Source organism: Pleuronectes platessa, chromosome 8, assembly GCF_947347685.1.
Source record: "Pleuronectes platessa chromosome 8, fPlePla1.1, whole genome shotgun sequence".
NCBI classification, from domain to species: Eukaryota; Metazoa; Chordata; class Actinopteri; order Pleuronectiformes; family Pleuronectidae; genus Pleuronectes; species Pleuronectes platessa.
The window spans coordinates 20,642,531-20,666,108 of NC_070633.1; the positions used below are offsets into that span (position 1 = coordinate 20,642,531).

Genomic DNA, 23,578 nt, shown 5'->3' on the forward strand with positions numbered 1-23,578 from the left:
GGCTACAATATTAACGTTAAATTAATGGGATGATCGTGGTTTGAATCACACACTGGTTAAGTTATGTTTACGCCCAAAAAATGCAAGAAATGCTATCCCAACTGTTCAGTATTTGTATTTATTCACAACATTTTTTATTTCATAAGGTCTCATCTGTGTATTCATTTAGAATTTACCACCTTAAATGTCCATAGTATCAACAAGTAAAAATAAATCATGTGCAAAAGTTGAAGATATATTCGAATCATTTCAATTAAGCAGAAGCTGCAGTAAGACACACTCAAAATACCCAATTACATATAAAAAATCCTGACTTACGAGTTTTACTGTTGTAAAAGTATTATCAACAAAATCTTCTTCACACATTTAGAGTAAAATAATTGATTGAGCAGAAAAGCATCTTTTAGTTTGATCTTATTTATATTATTATTGCTAAATTAACATATAATTGCTTAGTTTAATTCTGTAGTCGTGTGAGGTGAAGCCAATTTAACTTATTCACTCTTCTGGGTAGTTTACTCAGTAGCCTTATGAATATTTAATATGGTGTCAACCTGCCACTAGATGCCACTGTTTTTCAATTTGTGTTGTCTGTTAATTTCTTTTCAAAGCCGGTGAAAGTTTTTTTTATATTTTTACTTTACTTTTAATACAAAATGACAGAAAACGATTTATTAAGATTGTATGACCATGCCCTGTTGGATATTTAAAACATTAGCAACTAAAGCTCATCCAGGTGAACTGCAGACCAATATTAACAACAATATCTTTACACTGAAAAGGCTCACAATGTAATACTGGTCTAGTTACTGGTATAGGTCCACTAAGATAAGTTTTAAGAGAATGCCATCTCGACTCCACAGCAGAAGGAGAAACAACACATACAGTGCCCTGTAGTCTACCAGAAGAATGACAGAGTTGAAGAACAGGTTTGTCAGAGAGTGTTCCCTTCCAGAAGGCTTGTTCCAGTTAACACATACTGAGGTACTGAGTTCATTTTACTGAGAAGTGCAGAGAGCGAGCCAGGGAATGGAAGTGCCGCTGTTTCTTTCGTCTTTCTGAGTTCTCCCATGACACGCCGAGGTCTGCTTGACAAACACACATCTGGCGGCTCCTCGACTGAAGAGTAAGCCAGCTGTTGTAACTCAGTGTCGCGTGGTGGAAGACGTTACTGTCTCTCCTGCTCCAGTCGCTCGCTCTTCAATACCAGTATAAGTCCTTCTTGTCCAGACGCCGCTCTGACAGAGAGGAGACAAGATCCCAGCATTTCTAAACAGCTCACAATCACCCACACTGTTAAAGATTACAGCCTAATTAATCTATATGCATCTTTTTCAAACAGTAGCAGAACAATGTGCAAGAAGTTCCTGTGCAGATACAAGGAAATGAACAAGAAAGTGATCCAGATCTTACTGATAATACAAAGATTCCTAACGAGTAATTCCCAAAGACCTCCACACTGATCTGAGAAGGGTTAGGGTTAGGGTTGTCTGCTGTCCTACGATAACCAACATAAGTGCCTCGGTACTGACTGACTCTGGTGCATAATGGCACATAATCACTGCTTTTATGTAAAGATGTACTGTAGCGTGCCTGCTTTATATGCAGCACGAGCAACAAATGAGCATGAATGTGCTCTGAAGATGACAAGTAAGATATTTTAGTTTAATTGCCGTCACTCAAGTGATTTGTTAATGCTTTTCCAGTAGGAATGCACTTGCTACTTGCCAGGTGTGTACTGCCGGAGCATAGAAACACAAGCCTGCACCTTAAAGAGGCGACATTGGTTAAGTGCCTCTGCAGCTGATAAGGATTTGAATTCAAGCCAAAGATTTACTTTGACTCAATTCATTTCACTTTCATTATACACCCTGTGAAACTGGGGGATAGAATCATCAAATGTTAAAATCTGCCCCGAATCTAAGAGTAATTTTTTAATGACCAATCATTACCTACTATACATTACTGGTTGTTCCTTTCTAAGACCTCACAATTCTTGGAACTAAGTTATATTATTATTAATGCTTTATCAGTTTCTCCATCTGAGGTGCGATGCTGCGGCTGCAGGCTTACCAGGTTCAAATCCCACAGAGGGGTCCACAGACTCTCTGAACCCCTGAGGCACCGTCCAGCTGGGCAGCAACTCTGGCTTGGAGCTGGAGGCCATGCTGGGTCCCATCTCACCCCTGTCACTGTGCAGCAGGTTGAGCAGGGATGTGGCGTATTGTTGTCCAGTCAGGCTCAACCCTTGTGGGGTCAGGGAGTATGCAAGGGGCGGCAGACCTGAGCCCTCTCCTGGCCGGGCTGTGAGCGAGTGCCACGAACCGGGGGGAGTTTCGGCCGCGGGGCCGAATGTCAGGAGACGTTCCGCGGCAGGAGGGGACTGTGCCTCAGTGTAAGGGTCAACAGCCCTGCCCTGACATGAGCTGCTGCTCTCTGCAGGGGGCAGAAGAAAAGAGAAGCCATGTAGTGAAGCTGAATAGAATCGAACATCTTGTTTGTGTGTCACTCTCTGTTATGTGCTCACCAAGTTTGATACTTTTCCTCGTTTTTTTTGTCTTCGCTGCCGGAGCCTTGGCCTTGCAGTCTCCTCTGAGAGCTCGGGTGAAGTGAGCGTCCACCATGCTGTTGATGTCGCCCTGGAAGTAAGTCAGGATGACACCCCGAGAATGCTCCTCCACCTTCACAGCCATCTGGGCTTCTGTTCTGTCCTCCATGGGTCAGCTGGGACTGAGCACAGAGACACAACTTATCGCTGATGACGAGAACTGTCAAACTCAAGAGGGAAGTTTTCCTTCTCATCTTCACATGAAACCTGAGTTGCCCTGGATTCAATGAACAGCCGGCTGTCTCTAACTGTCCTGCTTCCCATGAAGTGTCCAAACGATTCACACAAGCTCAACCAGTCAGACAGTGAGGTCCACCTTTCATTTCACTTGATTTGTTGAGTATAGTAACATCTTACACTTACATGAATGGAAATATGTAGAAAGAGCATAGAGATGTCAAATTTGCATGAAACTCTTTTGTAATCTGTGAAAAATGAGCAGCGGTTTGCAATTTTTTTTAAAGCGAGTCATTATCTTATCATCTGTTGAATTTGAACTATACTGTATATTCAAAAGAAATGGTGAAATTAAAGTAAGTTTTATGTATTATTATATTATATAAAGCCCCCATGAACTTCCTATCCTGACTTTTGAGAAAAAAAACAAAGAGTGCATCATTCAAAAGGTCTTACCTGACCTGATGTTTGCCCGAAGACGACCAGACACTGTGTCCTTGAGTCGACCGGTGGATCAAAGTGAAAGTGAACAGCAGCAGCAGCAGCAGCAAATGTTTTCGGAGGAAATATCCCCTGGACTCATCGATAAGATTCGAAGAAGCGACAGCTGTTGCCGTACTTTTCTTCCTCTACTCTACACACACAACATTTCGCTCACCGATCCTCCAAGTGTACATGCTGTGTTGGACTGGCAGGGCGTGTGATGCTTCATAGACGCAGACGGCTATGAGCAGAATGTCATCCGGCAAGTTCCTCCAGAAAGTGTATGACACCTTATAAAAACATTCCACAGTCACACTGACTAAAAGTCAAAGAGTTTAGCAGCTGTTTTGAAGGGATTCATTAGATGTTTGCAGATGAGACTTCATGTTAAATCAGGTTCAGATGTTACATATTACAGGTTTATGATAATTGTACTTAAGACATAAAACTTTGTTTTTTTGACAACCACTGACCTTACGTTTCAGGGCCTCTGTGGTTGACTTCTGAAATCTTGTTTCCCTGTTTAAAGGAATGACCTTTGTATTTTGTGTCAATCATAACAGATTAAATAAAACAATGTGGCTCTTTTATCATTGATAACAAATAAAGATTTAGTCAGGACTAAAATAAAAGTAAAATTAATAGTTTTGGTCTGGTCACTGTGCAGATTAGTAGTAATGGAAATGTAAAAATATGTAAATAAAACTGAATCGTGGCATTAGAAAGTAGAACAAACAAGAAAAAAAGCTAAACTTACTGAAAAAACATTGAAACTTCACAGCAACTGTGCAGAGAGATGATTTAATATCTTACAAATTACAACCATATGCTTTTAAATTTCATTGGTAAACTGTTTAAATGCAAGGTTACATTTTCTTATTACTTTACAATTATTACATTACATACATTTTTTTATTTGTATTATTTGCTATTCAGTGATACAGACATGAAGCATTTCATCTTTTAACCACTGGATAGTCACTGAACAGTAGACCTTGAGAAGGAGAGCTTCACAGAACGTCTCATACGATGGCCGCTTACGCCCCCTGGTGGTGCGATGGTGCTGAGCCCGTAGAGGAGTCCGAGACCTTCCTGATGCTGGAGGTGTTGTCTGAAGAGCCTGAGTTGATAAGATTGTTATTTTTGCGGCCGCCCCCCACTGTCGCAGAGCGGCTCCAGTCTGGACACAGGGAGCAAGAAAAGAGAGAAGAAGAAGGATCATGAAAAATCAGGACATGAACCATGGGACACTGCATGTCCAAGAGAAGAAACATGGCTTTCCAGCAGGTACCTGAGTAATCACTGAGCCTGAAGCGTCCGCAGCACAAGTGGATTCTCCACTGTTTCCTCACGTTCTCCTTCATCACACAGTGGAACAAGAAAATAAAGAAGCCTGGGACACAAGAGCAGAGACAATGGACACAGTCCTCTGTCAATTTGTCCCTGCTTTTCTTATTCGATAAAGGAATTGAAGTGTTGTCTTTATTCTTTTTCTATTTCTCTAAAGTCTTTTGATTATATAATTTCATCATATTGCTATTGCAGCCCTCACATTTTGTCAAGAAACGAGAAACCCATCATTATATGGCGAATTGAATTGAAGAAACTGATTGTGAAATTTTTTTAAAACCATGGTGATAAACCATAAATGCACTTGAAGCACGGTGGTAAATGTCAAATCAATCACGTGAACAACATGATGGGAAGAAATTGGATTTTCAAAACCTCCCCGAGTCTATAATGCAGTCAAAATTACATACATGCGAGAACTAAGAGAATTACACACGTGTTGAAAATGACTTTTCACTCCTTTGTGACTAATAACCACAAAACACTTCAGCTGATATTTACCCTGCAGAGTGTTGAGGATGGAGAACAGGTACATCATGACCATTCGGCCCGGCCCAAAGGAGAAGAAGCCCATTGACCACGTGAGGCCCAAGAGGACGGTGAGACTGGCCACCGCCCTCAGATCATGCAGCGAGCCGATGCTCTTTGCTGAGGGCTTATTGGCTCTCATCCGCCTGATCTGGATCAGAACCACGACGAACACGGCGATGTTACCCAACAAGATCAGGAGAACAAATGCCACCACGGTCACATAGAAGAAGACGTCATCCTGCAGCCAGCAGCTGGAGGGAGGAACCAGCGGACGTGTCATTTACACTGGGATTTATGATGAATGTCACCAACTACATTTGATTTTTGTCTGTTTGTTGTTTTTATGGATTTTCCTCAATATCCCTGGAACATTCAAATCCGAGCTTAAGATCTTAAGATACCAGTGCTTTTAATCACTCTTTTTTTAAATGGTTTTATTGGTTTTACTTGTTTTACTCTCTGTGTTTGCTCTCAGTTTCTTATCGTTTTTAATTTTATTTATTTATTTGAGGATAAACACATTCACAGTGCTTTCCTTTGACTTGGTACATTTTTTGCTTCCATACATTTTATCAGGCACCAAAGAGATTTTATAATTTCTATCATTCGAGTCATGATGATCACCGCTGCTCATTTCTTACAATGGGTCAGTGGACTGGTCCCTGCTCGCAGCCTGTTCAGCCACAACATTGCCGTAAGCGTCTTTATCTATTGCCAGCACCAGACCGACTACGACCAGAGGAACACCTGTGAAGACACACAAACATACATGTAGTAAACCTAACATAATCATTTTTGCTTTAGATTCTAGAATAACTCGCTGATTTTTTGACTTTTTCTTAGTGGAGCCTAACTGCACCAGATTTTGTTTGTTTTCTACAGCCAAAAGTCCTGGATAATGTCAAACGCCACTTTTGTGCTTTATTTTGTGTGTCATTTCTGAAACACACTCTGTAATCTGGTTCTTTGTGTCGTTCAAACAGAAACATTGTTCTACAGGTAGACTTCAACATATATAGAGAGTATTCAGGGCAAAGATTTTAAATGATAAATAACTATTCACCCTATTCTATATCCTATTCTAAATTTAAGTTCTTTCTAGGATGCTTAAAATTTAGATGATTGGCAAATAAATCTCTAATCTGAGGTTTCTTAAACAAAGTCGGCCCCAACCAATCAAACTTCAGTCCTGAACCCAAACAGCCAATTAGAGCCAAAAGACCCTGAACTTTTCTTCTGTAAGGAGTACTCAGTGTCTGCTCACCCCATCCTACAGCGCAGAACTTGAGGATGTATGAGGGAACATAGATGTTGAAGACCTTGACCAGGGCGAGGTACATGTTTACGGCCTCCAGGCCCATCCAGGTGAACGAGGCCAGCAGGAAGTAGTGCAGCGTTGCACCGGTGGCGATGCACAGGCCGTAGCTGGAGAAGGATGAGAACCAGGAGTCCAGGAGGAAGAGCATGCTCAGGCCCAGCAGAGCAGCTGACAGGTTGATGAGGATCTTAGACGGGTGGTCCCGACGCAGCTTCCTAAAGAGTGTGCGTGGGAAACGTTGAGAGAGAGGACACAAACACAGACGGACCAAGGACAAGTCTGAAGTCTCGCTTAAGATCTCAATATCTTTAAGGATGGTGCGAGTAGGTAATAGTGCTTTAAGGCTTATTAACAAATTCTAAAATGCCACAGAGTGAATCACTTAAGTAGCTAACGCACGATGCCTCTTATACTGTCAGTGTATGCGACTCACTCAAACACCAGGTAGGTGAGTAGAGTGATACCCAGAAAGATGGAGGATATCCCACATCCAAGATATGAAATCAGAGTCAGAATGTAGCTGTTGGCTTCACTGATGGGAGTTCTGGACACATCCTGAAACACCAAATACAAACAGGACAAATCTTATATTTTAAGCCAGAATTGGTCAAAGATTATAGGTATAATACGTAACATCTCTGCATCAAAATATCTAAAAAAAACGTTGACTAGTGTTATATATTTGGTTGAGTTATGCACTTAAATGATCACAAATGATTCCACCAATCCTTAGTCACCCTTTGAATCAGTGTTGTGTTTGTCTGCCATCCCTTAAGAGCTCTGTTTGTCTTGAATAGAACACCTCATGCTAATTCGTCTCCTAATAAAAACCTCCCATATGTTTTTATAAGTTGTGAGAGAATGAAGCCGAGCAAATGTCAACAGCAAGCGGCAACTGAAGCCAATACCCAAACTCTGTAGTTCATTGAATGGCCACTTGAGGCTGACTCCAAAAGTGAGTCAATCCCTGGCAGCAGTTTGGCTAACAGCTCCCCGGGGACAATATTTAACGTGAAACTGCTTCTATTAGCTTATTAACTGGTTTATATGTTTTGGAGAGAAGGAGGCCTTCAGGACAATAATCTGCCAGTTAAAAAACACCTCAACGATAAACAACGAAGGAAAGCCAATCAGGCAAAGTTAACTCCAACGACAACGTGCGTTATTTCCCGACATCACAGACCCACTTACAGACCACTAGCGGCAGAAAAGGACACATTGTACGTTTACATTTTTCCAAATGTGAGCGCACCCTGGTGGTAGAATCAAAAAGCTGTAACATCAGCATCTTGCATCACAGCAGTGAGCCACTCACCAGACTAAACACCTCATGTTGTTGTTGTTTGTTTCTTTGATTAGTTCATAAAAAGCAAATCAGTGACTCACCAGGAGCACCGCGAAATTTGTGAGGTGATCGCAGAGACAGCTGGTCTGATGAGGAGAAATACTCCGGGTTTCACAACCACTGCCGTTCCAACCACCCAGTCCACCTGACACACACACACACACACACACACACACACACACACACATACACAAAACACACACAAAACACAAACAAACAAAGATACACTCCATTTATTGGCTCTGGCATCTACATGGACCTTGATTGTTTGGTCTCACTCCTTCATAGAAAATTGGCTCTAAATCCAACTGTAAACATATAAAATATAACCTGGACAATAAATGATGACTAACTCACCGTTCTTCCTGAAATCCCAAAACATACACTGCACCCTGTCGTCGGGCTGTAAAAGAGAAACAGGAAGTGATGGTGGCTTTGGAGTTTAAAAAAACACGTGTCTTTTCACTGCCGAACTGAAAATGGAGTCATTTCTCACCAGTTTGGGTTTGTGATGGCTGAGTGTCACCACCACCGGATAACTCAGGTTGCTGACGTCAGTGTCATTGATGCTGGCAGATACTATATAAGAGTTCAGCGTCCACTGGCTCTGAGCTGTGCTGGTGGTGTCCTGGTAGGAGTCAAATAGAGGTTACATTAACTGTGGCACGGCTATAAATCACAGCAAGTTGGTAGAGGGTGTAAAGTTTCACTGAGGTCATTGATCAATGCTGCAGAGAGGCAGATAGAGATTCGTCATTTTAAAAGATTGATTATTTTTCTGTAAGTGGGGAAAGTTACAAGTTTAACTGTAAATATCAAATATCCAACATTAGTTTTCTTGTTGTTTCTTACACAAATAGTTTGTGAGAATATGCTGAATCACTTTCACGCTGAGATGAGATTAATTAGAAGAATTGTTACCCCGTTTTTATATTTGTGAATACATGTAACATGAATACATACAGCAGCAACCTCTTAGCTTAACTCTGCATCCAGACCGGAAACAAATCCCAAGTGAATCTGGTTCGTTGAATTAAATCAAACAAAATGGGTGAAATGTAAGAGGTCAGGAGGATTTTGTTATCAGACAGAGCCACGGTAGTTTTTCCCACATGTCTCCAGTCTTTATGCTAAGCTAAGCTAACTGTCACCTGGCTACATCTTAATTTAAGTCCTACAGATATGACTGTACTATCAACATTCTTATCAACAAAATAAGTCATCTCTTAAGAATATCACAGTTGTATTCTTGAATTAAGTGGCCTGCATGGCTACTGCAGTTTCCTCAGTGTCGTGTAATGAGAGTACCTGAAAAAGCTCGGGTGTTCCATGGAACTGAAACTGAACACGAGTTGTGTCTCTGGTGAAACAGCTGTTGAGCTCAGAGGGCAGAGAGATGGTTGCATCTGTGTCTGGAAGTGGTTCACTCACGAAATTCCAGTTGACAAATGTCTGAAAATCAGAAACAATAGTACAGATAATAATCAGAATCAGAATCAGAATCAGAAAGTATTTATTGCCAAGTAGGTTTACACCTACAAGGAATTTGCTCTGGTTATTGGTGCATACAATGAACATAGAAACATAAAAACATAAAAACACAATAAATACAACGCACATAAGAAAAGCAATAAAAGAAACAATATGTTTTTACTCACTATTTACTTCTTATTTACTCCCTTTTTCTAATATTTATACAAAGTAACATTTATTTAGACATAAGACATATAAAAATATATAATAGTTAAAAGATATAAAAAGTGAAGTAAAAAGTGAAATGCAAGATGCAAAATGGGAACAGTGTCAGATTGTTGTGATGTAATTCAGTATAATATAATATAATATAATGTGTTAATTTAACACATCCTTGAGGTGTGGGGGCAGAATAAAAGTCTGATTGTACTTGTGAATTATTAGCCGACATGGCATTTACTATTCAAGCTGAATGTATTATTTTAGAAATTGTATTAAAGTCGACTCATTTGCTTTCTCACTGAAGTTTAATGAGCTGTGGCGGCTTGAGTTAATAAAATTGACTGTTTATTAACTCCATTTCCTGAATTTTAATTCAAGGACATAAATGACACATTGAATTTGTTGAACCATTGTCTGATCAAAACAATATATCTTTTCAGCTCTTGCAGATCACGGACCAGCTGGTTTCGTAAAAATTGTGACACCTCATTACATCACATTTGTGATTTTCTACCTTCAGATCCAGGAGAGAAGAAACTGAGGACACACCGAAGGTGAGGCCCTTGAATCCATCTGCAGCTACGTTGATCATGGAAATTGCCAGTGAGGGAGCGGTGACACTCACAGATTGATCACTGAAAAACATATTGTCTGCCATTCTGTCCGTCAGCTTGAGGACTCTTTGACAAAAGAGAGACAGATTAACACTCTTTTGTTCATATTTACTGATTTACGGATGCCCACTTCCCTCTTTGCTTACGTTGTAGCCACTTGTGTGACGTTGGTTTCAGAGAGCAGGATAACAGCGATGACATCGACAATATCAGCCCCAACAGCAGGTTTGATGACACTGATATCAACCACTTCATTGAGCTTCCTCACCACGGAATCCAGCTCCAAGTATGAGAGCACGGAGCTGTTACTCAACTCAACGTCCACCAGGTCCTGAACAATGTCCACCACCTCAGCAGCGTTATCTACAAAACAATAAAAACATTTATGGTTTAACGATTACTGTAATTGCAATTAATTATGTTTGTATACAAACAAAGGCAGTGAACCAGACTGTGTGTGATACTCTTACCAGTGGTGACCGTGATATTGAAAAGGTCGGACATGGTCACAAGTTGCTTGCAGTTCTTCATATCAGGCGTAGCCCAGCTGGTCATGTCAGTTTGAATGTCTAACTTGCTGAAAACAGAGGAGAATCAGAGACATTCTTGTTAATTGTTGAGTTTGGTTCCTCTGCTTGTAAGATCATCACCCGTTTCTACCCAATGTGGATTATTGCCTCATTTAACATCAACCCTGTGTTCCAGTAATAAGCCATAAACCCCGTTATCTGTATTGCATTGCCTGTTGAGTGATAGTGATAGTGCAGGGATGATGTGAGGAAGACTGAAGCCTTTCATTACTCTTATTATTCACTGATAGGAAATTGATGTGTGTGTGGGGTATGAGAGCTTGTGTGCAGAGTGGGAGGGCCGCGTGGAACAGGACATCTTAATCAAGGGGAACGTCTTGTCTTGCTGGGCCGTCTCCATGGACAAAGACGAAACAAAAGATCCGAACGAGTTAATACTGTCGAGGAGTTTGAAAAGACACTTTCTCCCCAAATTTGATCGGATCAGACGCTTCAGCATCATGCTAGAGAGAATAAAGCCCTTAATGTGATTTCCTCACCATCTCAACTATCACCCAGGATATGCTTTATTAATATTTGGTTGACACTATGTAATACTGTCAAACAATAAAACATTAGATCATTTTGTGCAGCGTGATAAGCTCTGCTAATAAAGATGTGTTTGGATTGATTTTTCGTGTTGTCTTTAGGTCATCGTTTTATAATGGGACCATTTGTCTTTGGTCAAATCTGCTGTGTAAAAGGAAATTGGTGAAGACTTACCAAAGCCTGTGAGCTCTTTTTGACGGAGGTTTTCTGCACACCATCTCTTGCTGTTCTTGTGGAAATGCTGCAGGCCAAATATATTCTCCATAGATCGTTACTCTGGTTTCTTCTAAACAGTTTTCTGGCACTGACAAAAAAACAACATTTTAGTTGTCAAAGTCAAACTTTCTCTTTTCATCTGAGCTAGAAATCGATCTTACATATTTGCTTTATCGCCAAGTCCACAGCTTCAATAATAACGGAGCCATTTTCGTGCTTTGACGTCAGTGCAGAATTAATGAAGGTTATGATTTCTGCGACACTGTTTTTTTTGTACTCCTGAACATGGAAGGCGCAGTAATAGCTGTTAAGGAAACACACAATTAGTGCTGCTGACAACCACAGTGCTTTAATTAAGTCATTTCTGAATGGAAAACTAATTAAATTGACAATGCAGTAATGTCAAACAGGCAGTGCAGGTAGCTTTTAAAATAATCATTTTCTATTTTCAGTCACCTACTGTTTTTGTCGTTGATAGGAAATCTAAAAAAAAGGAACCAGAGAGAAGAAGACTAGTAATTATCATGTGTTTAAAGCAGTGTGAGATGTTTTTCCTAGGGTTAACCCAAACTCTAAAATAACATGCACTTATATTGTCTTTACATATTGATGTTGAACAACATACTCACTGTCAGTTTACTGTTTTGGTCCATGTTCCTATTGAATAATACAGATGAATATATAAGAAATCAGAGCTTTAAAATTAGAAAAATCAAAAACAGAATGTTTGTTATGCAAAAATAATTGAATCCACCCACCGGCCGACTTTCTCCTTTATGACGAGATTCAGTACAATCATGGTGCCATTCACCTCCAGTGATTCTTTCACCTTATCCCAGGAGATAACAATTCAGTGAACACAATTTTTTTTGGGTGATAATAGTGTGAGTCACTGTCTCTTACCCATTTCTGAATGATAACCTTTGGCTTCGTGGGGCCACCATTCATCTGTAACGTCATATTGACTCTGAAGAACGTATCCGGTCCGACTGCGGGGATAAAACGGTCCATGTCATATAATGACACAATTCAAAGAACAACTCTGAATCAAACTCTATTTATGGGACAAAACATCTGTTTGTGCTGTGCAGACTCCCCACAGGGTCGTGACCAATTCCTGTTACTGTTTTTTCTTAAAATTAACAGAATCGTAAAATGAGTCAACCCCAGGCCAATGCGGTCAGGGTTTTCTGGGAGAGAACATTTATAAAACAAGAGATGTGGTTATGGCTAGGTATGGAGTTAGGTTTGCATTGACTGAAGTCTTTTAATGGATGTTATGTGAAATAAACACTCTTGATTCTCAAGATGCGTCTAGAACATAGACTGTATATTAAACTGGAGGACACATCTCCACTTCCTCCCACTTTCCCAATAGGGATCGGTCATTCGAGCCGTGGTACAGGGGTTCCGACGTTACTCTGCCACTTGAGAGTCATTCTCAGCTGTGAGTCATGATGTTTGAAACTGTTTTCCTAGCATTAAATTATAAATAAACATTGAACAAACATCGGTTTGATAACAACTACAAACAATGGCAGAAAACATTCTTGAAAAAAAGGTTTACTTGACGTGTACTTAATTTGGTCCATGTCCCATCCACTAACATGGCAAAGGCAGGGTTTATGACCTATGAAGAAAACCACTAGGAGGTGACCAAGATCCTGTGGCTGTACTTTCGGGGAGCTGTGGTGTTGTCCATCTTTATTTTCTATTGACCAGATTAGCAGTTAATCAATCAATCAATCAATCAATCAATAAATTAATCAATCCATCAGTCAGTCAGTCCTAGCTTGTTTGTTTGTATCGAACTCTTACTGCTGCTGCTCATATTTTGTTTTCATCATGTTGAGCTCTTTGATTTCTGTGTGTGTTACCAGCACTTTAAACATCTTCAGTTGTCTTATTGTGATTTTAGTTATTTGTTGTTTAAATGCTGCTCCTCTGCAATGATTTGAGGACTGTCCAGCTAAGATGTGAAAGTGAAACAGAAACAGGAGAGAAGAAGCTGCATGAACCCGCATGTTTCATCTGAGTTTCTTGATAAACTGACAGGCACTCAAATTCCGATCTGAAGGATCTCCTGTCGTCGACACGTTAGCGGGACCAGCCGGTCGACTTTGAGTTGGACCTGTTTCTGAGAAAATAAATGACATACATTACAAGAAAAGAACAGCACGGACAAAATATCTTTCACCTTATTTATGAAAGGAAAGTCAGTGCTGTCACTGTAGATAAACGTATTCCTTCTCGCACGCTCACCTGATGTAGATGCAGTAGTAGTGACAGCTGTCGGTGGTTCTGATACTACAGGGAAGGACTCTGAAAGAAACACATGAAATCATGAATAACAAAAGCTGCAAGAAAAAAACATTCAACTAACAATCTAGATTCAAAATAGTGAATTGTGAAAATTAAGTGATTTGAATTCTGCAATAATGAGAAAACATAAATTTCTTGTCTTCTATTATAGGTACTTTTAGAGACTTCACTCAGAAATGTAACCTCTGGCTCGACCTCACTCCTTGTTTTCATCAGTGCAGCTACACAATGTTTATTTTATTCACTTGACAATAGCTATACAAATGCGTGTGCGGTTAATCTTTGATGGACGTAATCCACTAAACACAACAGAGTATGTGCTTCACAGACTGTACATACCCACAGGAAGTACCATGATGCTGGTAGGGTCAGCTGACAGGTTGAAGAAGTTGTAAGAGAAGGTCAAACTCAGCAGAGAAGTAATGTCCGTCTGAACTTCTTCTACGTTGGCGGCAGGATTCACATTCACATTGACGTCACAGCGGAAACTGGGGGTTGAACACAAGAACACAAGTTAAATCTACATGTTAACAGTGCAATGATCGTGAACTTCGGTTTTTGTAGGTGTTGATTTCTTCTCACCACTTATCACAGAGGGAGTCTGGTGACGCTGTTGATCCCTGGAAACACACGTCTCTTCATTACAAGGTTACTCATTCGATTACACCTGGTTGTTCTTATTGTGATTCACAAACACCTGCCGTTCAGCTCACATCAATGTTCTCATACGAAATTCATTCACTTAGAAAACTAGAATAACACTCAGCAGAGGACAAACCTCCACCAAGGCCCAACAGTCCCCTTATCAAACCATATTTAAGTTGACTAGATTTTTGGATTTGCAACAAATTTCATGAATACAAATGTATATATCAGCCTAAACATGACATTTTTTTTTCATTAAGATCAAAATCATTCTCTGAGAAATCATTGAAAATATGGAAAAATGATGTCCTGCAATGATCCAAAGTTTTATGAATTCCTCCCTGACCCGCCAAACGTCCACCAAGCTTTATGGTTATTCGGCATAATCCTGCCAGTTTAAGATTAAAAACAATTCACTTGATACAGCCAATAACAATCTCTCCTTTTTGATTAGTTTTAATTATTCTAGTCTCTAATCAGCTCAAGTATTTGAGGATATTGCTTCCATGGAAAATCCAACTGAGGACTGTTGACATGTACCTGAGGCTGTCGCACATGCAGAGCTGCAGAATCATTAACCACAGGGCAGCTGCGGCTGTACGGGAGCACAGATAACAGAAATTACAGACATGTTCAGAATATACATTACATGTAGCCTTGAAATGCAACAGTCACCTTTGCACCTCAAACCTAAGTTCAAAGCGGTGGGAAGTATTTACAAGTACTTTGTAATTTGAGCTTTAAAAGAATGGCTTTACCTTTGGGAAGACACGGAGATGTCATGGACAGAAATGGTGCGAGGGAAAATGCTCTCCAGCTGATGAGAGGTGACAACAGGTACATTATTCTGAAAGGCAAATCTGACTGTTGAAATCTTATTGGAATATTCAGCAAATTCTTCATACCCAGCCTCTAGTGACTCCCTTCGGGGAGACAACACAGTTTCCAGGCTCCACGGCGTGAACAATGAATGTCCACATTTGGATTTTGTAGCGAGACCAAGCTAATCAAAAAGAAAAAAAGAATATGAGGAACAGTTCCAAATAAAAAATGTTAATCAATCAAGTATAATCAACAGGGTTTTCAAACAAGGTATTGCTGAACTCTTGAAGATGTTCCTTTCCTTTAAACTCAAACAGCTAAATACATTTCTTAAAGGTTCACTTTGTAAGATTTAAGTGAAAGGGATCTTTCTGCAGAATATAAAATATAAAATAAAATAATCCTAGTGATGTTGTTACTTGTGTGTTTCTTCGTATAAATTGTACAATTTGTTGTTTTCTTTTCACTAGAGTGGACCTTTTGCATTTAAATACTTTATATTTACATAAAGAGTGGGTCTTCTCTAAGGAGGCCTTCATGTTTTTTACAGTAGCCCAGACTGGACAAACTAAACACCTTTTGAGTTTATGACAACTGAAGGATAGCACAGGTTCTCTTTCATGTTTGGAAGGGGAGGGTGAGGTGAGGATGCAATATGCAACTTCACCACTAGATGTCACTAAATTCTACACACTGAACCTTTAACTCCAGGGAAGTTTGAACTGGACAACCATGCAATGCAACATAAATAGTTCCCAATGTAATTACCACAGTGTAGGCTGTTGTCAGGCACAGGAGGGCAGCCGTGTTTCCACTGCCGCTGGTCCCATCTCACCACGTCTCCATCTGCACAGCTCTGCCCACTCAGCTTCTCAGCACTCCACTCTCTGGACCAGATCCTGAACCGACCGATCTCCCCCAGCAGGTTGTTCCCGCTCTCTGCCTGCAACTCCCCATTTGTATTCACATTATGAGAAACCCCCAGAGTGAGTGTGCCGTTTGGGGCCAGCTGTTGGGGTAGGTTAGGATTCACAGGGGCCTCATGCAGAAGGGTTCCATTAATGTAGGTCCTCAGCCTCCGAGCTCTGCCCGACCAGGTGAGACACACAGAGTACCACTCTTTGACTTTCAGTTCCAAGAGCAGAGGCTCTCTCTCTCCGAACAGCCACACCGTCAGCTCTGAACCTGAGCCCCCGAGTCCCAGCTCTATTCTTTTACCTCCCGGCGCTTTGTACACGAACCCTGTCCACTCGGTTGCAACACTGCGGCGTACGAGCAGGCACACACTCAGCTCCTCGAGGGCCGGCACCACGACACCTGGCTGTAGCTGCCAAATGCAAGGACGACCGTTGAATTGGACTTTCTTACCCCACAGGCTGGTGGTGGCGGAGGCAGCTTGTAATGTTGAAAAGACACAGAAAGGTTTAAACTACTTAATATGAGATCACAGTCAAATCTTAAATGTGTGAAGTCTAATCTCATGTCAAACTCAAGATTTTAATAATTAAAAAACTAAAAAAAACAGAATAAAAAGACAGAATGTTCTATATATTATTTTTTTATATTGTTGTTTTATGTACAGTGCACCAACCACACAAGGCAATTTCCTGTATGTGCAAATATACTTGGCAAATAAAAAATTCTGATTCTGATTCTGATGTGGTTTGTATTCATTCTCTCTAATATTTTCCACAACTTTAAACATTATCAAGCTCTTTGAAATAATTGAAATGTTCTGAAATCTTACTAGAACCCAGAAGACACACTGACAGCTGTATGTACAGACAGACGGTCAGTGGAGACCGGGAGTCCATGACTGCAACTTAAAATAAACTCCGGGTTTTCAGTGTCAGTCAGCTGGTCATCCGCTGAGAGGTGAGAATAAATAAACAGATGTTTTCATTATGATTCACTACGTTGAAGGAATCTGTGCGGCTAAATCAACAAGTGAGACTTACCATGCTTCCTCCCTGATTTGGTCAATTCCAAAATATAAGATGTTCAGTAAGAAATTAATCAATCGATCAAAATCAGTTCACACAAAGCTGCCCGAGCAATGAGTCTGCTGAGCGGTGTCACCTCACTTCTCTATAAGAAGACCTCCACGCCCTCTCACTAGAGTTACTCATTAATCTGGCAATAAACATAACTGACACAGGAGATAACACTAGAACCGTGACTTTGTGAAACCCTTTGCAGAAGTGAATCTCAAGATCTCTCTGGTTCACACATTGAGGAGTTCTGTGCTCAGTGTGAAATCACCTGGTTGTGGTGCTTCGGGGTTCAGCGGCTCATCGAGAGTTTGAATGAATAATGATCCTCCTGAGGCTTAAAGTTCAAAGACAAGAGTTTAGGTTGTTGAGAAACATTCCGTCTTTGACACACACCCTTGTTTGTGTAGATGTTGATGACACAGATGTAATAAGACATGACACGCTTTATGTGTGGGGGCTGTAGTCAGAGCTTCTAGATTCCTTCTGCGTGGGGATGGATGTTTAATAATACAGTAGTAGATGCAAAACACTGCTTCTTTAAATGCTGCTTATGAAAAAAGTATTTCTTGGTTTACGTGATGGGTATTTATTCTTTAAACACAGTAATGTGCCAGATATGCAGAAAATGTACGTTGACTTACATATTCCTGTACAGTTTACACTTGTCACTTTGGTTTCGACACTTGCATCCTTGACTTGTATGTAATTTAAATGTACAAATTGTTTTCATTTGATTTAATTATTGCTCTAAATACACCACTTTCCATTGTACTGTTCACCCTGTGTTAACTTACACATGACGCTAAAACCAGAAACTATGTTCTTCCACTGCTCTTGTTTTTTACAGGTGATAAGCGTTCAAACAGATCAAATTTTCTTCCCTGTGTGAGATACACTGTGACCATGTCTGTGAAAGGTATACAGTATAAGTCCACAGTGCAGCCTTCCTTTAAGCCTTCACAATTCAAACAGCCAATGTATGTCAATATCTCAACCTTTTCTAAACCAGCAATATCCTGTCAGGGCGTTGAAATCTTTCAACAAGGGAAGACAGGATGTTTTTTCTTAGCTTTATGGCTCATTGCTTCCACAAAGTAGTAAAAAGCGATATTGTAGCAACCCGGCTGCACTTTGGGAGGCGTTTAATGATTCGCAGCCCGTCACCTTCAGCTTGTCTCTCCTCTGTGGAGTCAGCAAGAGCTCAAAATAATAGATAAGTGACTTTGTTTCACTCGCACAAAGTATCCTTGTTGGAAACAGCTGTCTTAACAAGGCTCTCATTCATGTATCTGAATACCCTTCCCTCCTCCTCTTCCTCCTCCTTCCCTCCATGTCTGCAGGAGCTGCGGCCGAAACAAGCGGGTTCCCCAGAGGTAACGTCAGAAGACCAGGTGTGACGTGAGGTGCCCAGGTGGGGGGGGGGGGGGGGGGGACCTGAGTGGCTGTCTTGCGTCACATGTGATGTAGAATGAGGGGGATTCCCAAAGATCTTTCCCACTTTTGTCTTCCTCTGCTGAATGAGGAGCAGCTTGGAGGGAGGCACGCTGGGAAGGATGCACTGCTTTTACAGATTTGAAACTTTTCAAATAGGTTTTGGTCACTTTTAGGTTTTGATGTTAGCTATCTAAGTATTGTTCATGAGAAAACTTTTAAGATTGCTTTCAAATGAGAACACATACTTTTTTAGGATTACAATTTCAGAGAAGAAAAGGACATGGACATTTTTTTTGTAGGGTTGTGTCTCTATGTTGCTCTTTTTATGGTAAGTCTGAGCATTAAAGCAGTTTCTCTTGACTGTGTGATGTTGTTTTATTGACCGATAATCCATTTTTTAAATAACTAAGTACCTGAGAAGGCAAAGTACAGAGTACATTCACTTAGTCACTGTATTACAGTAACATATTGAGATATTGTATTTGAGTATTTACATTTCATGCCACTTTGTACTTTTTACTACAATTTACTTTATGTGCAATCCAAATTTTTGTAGGTAATTCTCAACTTGTTTTCGATGCAAACAAACTTGTTTAAAGTATTTTTTCTGGAATCTATAGACACTCGATTGGAGGACGTTTTAAAAGAAGCGGATTTAAATGAAATAACTGCAGTTTCATTTGTTTTAAGAAATACCGGTTTCTATAACTCTATAATTAAATGTTCCCTCTGATTATTTTACATGTGTACTTCCTCAGGTTCAGAATGTTCAGGTGCCGTCTGAGCTGAGCTGTGATCAGACAAAGTTCCTAAACCCTAATGCCACATGTGTTGAGTGTCCTGCATGTGGACCTGGAGAACAGCTCTCAGAGGTAACATGACACATCACAGTGGTCTGCAACTTTTTTATCTTTCACTTTCTTTTCTTTTCTGACTCTGTACTGTGCGTCCCTCTCGTCTTTATGTAAAACTGGGGTGGTGCATGCAGGTGTTATGAACTCCGGAGTGTGACTGGGGAAGTTGAGCCGTCCTGTGTGCCGTGTCACAGCCATGACACCGTCCATAAAGAGTGTTTGCTTTCCATAGCTCAGGGCTCGAAGGCAGGTAAGATCCAGTGATAAACCAGGGACCGAACGACAGTGTAGACAACTATGTTAATAACGTTGTATGAAGAGTTTTATGGCAACATGTTGTAAATGAAGATTTGCAAGTGTTATTCTCTGATAAGACGGTGATGTCACTTTTCAAATAAACAAAGAACCTGAATAAGAGTGAGTGACCCTGTGGATTTTCATTACTTTATTCTTTTCAGTTTGACTAGACAGATTCTTGTTCAATCAAGGAGTAAAGGAAGAGGACGTTTCAGTGATCCTGATTGGTTCAGCAGCAGCTTCCTCTGTTTTCCTCATCGCTCTGCTGCTTTGGGCTTTCCTCCTGACTGCCGAGAAATGCAGTGAGTTAGACATATTCTGTTTGATGTCTCTTCTCCTTCTCTCCAATCTGACTCCTGTTTGCTAGATGTGCATTATATAAACTTGTTGCTAAATCCAGAGCAGATTCCAGACCTTTGTCCTGGACCTGAGGGGCTGCAGAAACTCTCAGAGACGCCTTCACAGGAGGAGTTTCTTTCAAGGTTTTCTGCAAATAGCACTTACTGAATTATTACTCATCAAACCAGACCGTAACTAATTATTTATATAAATGGCATCTGTTCCCAGAGGCCTGAACTCACTGAACCATGGGAATGAAACGCATCCTACTTCTATTGTGATTAATGTCACCACCAACATCAAGCCCTCTGGTCAGCAGACAGAGAACATCCCACAGGAGGAACAGAAAAGCAGCTGCTTCTCCTCAGACGAGGTGAAATACACAGGACAAATAGAACTTATTGTCTGGGTCATGGCAGGAATTGGAACAAAATCTGATTTACAGTGCATGCTCCTTTCTTTTTCATTGTCCCATAAATAAGATATACGGTTGCTGTTAAAAACTCTTTATGCTTTATTCAAAATCCACATGAGATCCTAAAATCAAACATACTTTCAAATGTGCTTATCATAAAAGCTGTAAGTGGGAATGATTTTGTTTTTTACTCTGACTTTAAATTAAATACATTCGGAAGTAATAACAGTTTATTTCAAGGATAACATCAGGATAAACCGTATCTTTGTCTTTTCTTGTTTCTTTTCTATGTTAACATCAGGTGGAGGACAAGCTGCAGACGATATGGGAGAAGGCTCAAGGTGTGTATGTTTTCAATAAGACAAAGCAAACATAGCAGTTATTCGTTTGGACTATAAAAGGGCCGCTCAATTTAACCTCTGGGTTTATCTATTCACAGCACTTTTGATATTCTATGGGGGGGGTGGGGCATTCAGGGTTCAGCATCTTGCCCAAGGACACTTCGGCATGCAGATGGGTCAGACTGGGGATCGAACTGCCGACCTTCAGGTTGGAGGACGACCACTCTACCCCTCAGCCACAGCCGCCCGTAAGCCGGGTAGGAGGCACCATCCTGTTGAATGGCCTCCATCAGCAGGGACCCTTTCTTGAGTTCCTGCCTGATTCCCTGTCCTCATTCTGACTCTGTCCAGGTGACGGTGTCGAGGCGCTCGACTACGACTCAGTCCAGGACTTGTCCCTGCTCCTCGACTCTGAGGACGACAAGACGGCGTTGAGGGGACTGGGGCGGTCCCTGGCTGTCCCGCCTCAGGTCGTCCCTCATCTCTGAGGCTTCCATGACCTCTTCCAGTACCTGCGCACCTCCACCTCCACGCTGCTGCCCCCGCTGGCCCAGGCCGCAGCACCCCTGCCTAATCCTGAGGTTGTTGCTAGGACACACAGGGCTGTGGTTGAACAAGTGACCACTTAGCCCCTGAGGATGCGTTGCCATGACTCCAGCTGTATAGTATTTCTGACCCACTTTGCGTGATGACTGTGTTACCAGCCGGGTCGCCCGATGCTCCTGACACGTCTCCCTTGAGACACACTGATGCTCTTTGTCCTGAAATAAATTGATTTTGCGTGAAGTGGGATATTACTGTAAGTAGATATAAAAGGCATGAAATTAACATCAAAGAGACTTCCAATACTTTGTTAGCCCACTTTATTGGTTCCACCTGAATTAATCAATCATGATAATAGAAGCCATGAGACTGACTAAACCGCACAGACGGTATAAGTCATTATTTGTGCTTTGCGTGTTAAATAACACAATCTCCAGGTCATTGGGACTGAACCAACCAAGCGGGGTTGCTTCCTGTTTACTGTGTAAAATAGAGGAGAGGCCCTCTGGCTCGAGCATGTGAGACCGACCTGGACAGAGGGAACAGTGTTCATAGCAAGAGAAGGAACATAGAGCCCTGAGAAAATGTGTTATTCTCTCACTGGGAGACGTTTGCCAGCTGAACATTTTTCTTGATCTCCAGCTCTGCAGATTCTTCAGCACGTTAAATCCGGTAAGGTTCGTTTCATCGCTACTTTTCAAAGCAAACTCAAAGGATAACGATGGACACATTGTCAGTGAGGTTTGGTGTCTTCTCTTTAAATCTATTTCCATCTTGTCTGAAAAACTGACTTTGAGAACCATAATGAAAAACATGTCATATGAAAGTACTTAGTTTGTTCAAGTAAACACTCTTGTACCATGAAAGTCTCCTGTATATTTTTTAACTGTATCTACTGTACGTTTGATTTGCTGATGTTCTGATCTTCTCTTGTGGAGATACTTTTTTTTCCCAGTGTACATTCAATAACTAACTATAATCGCTTGGTGGCGCTCGTGATCAACATAGCAAATGTGTCCAATATATTTCAAACACTCCCCCCCCCTCGCGTAGATCGTGAATGGAACAGATGATCCACTACTCTGTAGAATTTGGCCCATTCGGACTACTTTTGACTGTAGAACTGTACCTGAGGAGAGTTTTGAGGTAATTCTGCTACTTGTTTGTATGTCAAATCAATTCAGTGTCCTTCAGTCGACTAAAGTGGAAATTCAGCAGCTACTCAGCAGTAGAGCAAGATATAAAAAATAGCCCTGCCTTTACCAACTGCAACATGTGATGAAGGCCTCCACATAAATTCACCAATATTTATAATCAACTTAAAAATATTATATCTGAAATGGGGCAGTTTCAACAGGTGAACAAAGGATTTTTACTTTTGCTACTTTAAGTATATTTTTATTCCAATTCTTTTGTACTTTTACTTAAGTGAAGTTGTGGATTCTGAATATAAGAAAGTATTTCTAAGGTGTGACTACGCAATCGGCAGTCTTATCTGAGTAAGAGATTTTAGTGCCTCCTCCAATCCTGCTTTAATTTATGGTTAAAAGTGACACTTTAAAAGTGCCGTCTCTGTTGTTAAATGTGAGTTCACATGCCACAGGCCGGGATCTGGGTTTCCTTTAGGCCCCACACCTCTTTAACAAATCTCTTTGCAATGATGCATTTGTTCTCCACAAACAACTTGAAAGGAATAGTTTGCAGCCGAATCCAATACAATTTAAATGACATTTAGGCTTAAAACATCAGTTTATTTGAATGTGGATGCTTATGGACACTTGGATAATACCACAGGAGCAGTATGGAGGCTTTTTCTGTTGTTCTTCGAGCTTTGAAGAATCAATCGCCAGTTACTTGAATTGTTTTGCATTTGGCTGCAACGCTGTTCACCCCTGGAACTCCAAAAATGTTTTTTGGACTCAAACACTTTCACCCACCCCTCCATCGGCGTAGTTGTGAGTTGATAATGAGTGAATTTTCATTTGGGCTGAACTATCCCTTTAAGTGGTAAACTGATATAGCATTGAAATTTTAGTTAGCTAAGCTTTAAAAGTGAAATAAAATGAATAGATACCAAACTCCAGCACAACAAAATATAGAGTAGAATCATCACAATT

General features: G+C 40.8%; 2 protein-coding genes and 1 pseudogene across 3 annotated transcripts; 1 reads left to right on the forward strand and 2 right to left on the reverse strand.

The window, feature by feature from the left end:
- Positions 1–99: 99 nt before the first annotated feature.
- On the reverse strand, positions 100–3,532 carry vgll1 (vestigial like family member 1). Of its 2 annotated transcripts, none has more exons than XM_053428793.1 (4): positions 3,247–3,532; positions 2,528–2,730; positions 2,074–2,436; positions 100–1,238 (listed from the first exon to the last, which is right to left on the reverse strand). In XM_053428793.1, exons 2-4 carry the CDS (start codon positions 2,715–2,717, stop codon positions 1,201–1,203), a joined length of 591 nt encoding a protein of 196 aa, XP_053284768.1. In that variant the 5' UTR covers positions 2,718–2,730; positions 3,247–3,532; the 3' UTR covers positions 100–1,200. The 2 variants fall into 2 exon arrangements, with proteins under 2 accessions (XP_053284768.1, XP_053284767.1); XM_053428792.1 differs by having other exon boundaries at positions 3,242–3,520.
- Positions 3,533–4,986: 1,454 nt separating this feature from the next.
- On the reverse strand, positions 4,987–11,725 carry adgrg4a (adhesion G protein-coupled receptor G4a). Its single transcript, XM_053428368.1, has 14 exons — positions 11,617–11,725; positions 11,414–11,543; positions 10,592–10,698; positions 10,268–10,484; positions 10,022–10,187; positions 9,121–9,264; positions 8,309–8,440; positions 8,170–8,215; positions 7,854–7,957; positions 6,901–7,022; positions 6,414–6,682; positions 5,791–5,896; positions 5,120–5,400; positions 4,987–5,003 (listed from the first exon to the last, which is right to left on the reverse strand). Exons 2-14 carry the CDS (start codon positions 11,455–11,457, stop codon positions 4,987–4,989), a joined length of 1,755 nt encoding a protein of 584 aa, XP_053284343.1. The 5' UTR covers positions 11,458–11,543; positions 11,617–11,725.
- A 6,796-nt stretch (positions 11,726–18,521) lies between these two features.
- On the forward strand, positions 18,522–21,547 carry LOC128445621 (uncharacterized; annotated as a pseudogene).
- The last annotated feature ends 2,031 nt before the right edge of the window (positions 21,548–23,578 follow it).

What these genes read in the sequence shown, in the direction of transcription:
- vgll1 (XM_053428793.1), bottom strand. Translation starts at nt 2,717, where the DNA reads ATGGAGGACAGAACAGAAGCCCAGATGGCTGTGAAGGTGGAGGAGCAT. An exon ending in GAGGAAAAGTATCAAACTTG is followed by an intron (nt 2,437 to 2,527) that starts GTGAGCACATAA and finishes TGCCCCCTGCAG; the next exon opens with AGAGCAGCAGCTCATGTCAG. An exon ending in CTCTGTGGGATTTGAACCTG is followed by an intron (nt 1,239 to 2,073) that starts GTAAGCCTGCAG and finishes CCTCTCTGTCAG; the next exon opens with AGCGGCGTCTGGACAAGAAG.
- adgrg4a (XM_053428368.1), bottom strand. Translation starts at nt 11,457, where the DNA reads ATGGTGTGCAGAAAACCTCCGTCAAAAAGAGCTCACAGGCTTTG. An exon ending in CAATATCACGGTCACCACTG is followed by an intron (nt 10,485 to 10,591) that starts GTAAGAGTATCA and finishes ATTGTTTTGTAG; the next exon opens with ATAACGCTGCTGAGGTGGTG. An exon ending in GAACACCCGAGCTTTTTCAG is followed by an intron (nt 8,441 to 9,120) that starts GTACTCTCATTA and finishes GACTCCTACCAG; the next exon opens with GACACCACCAGCACAGCTCA.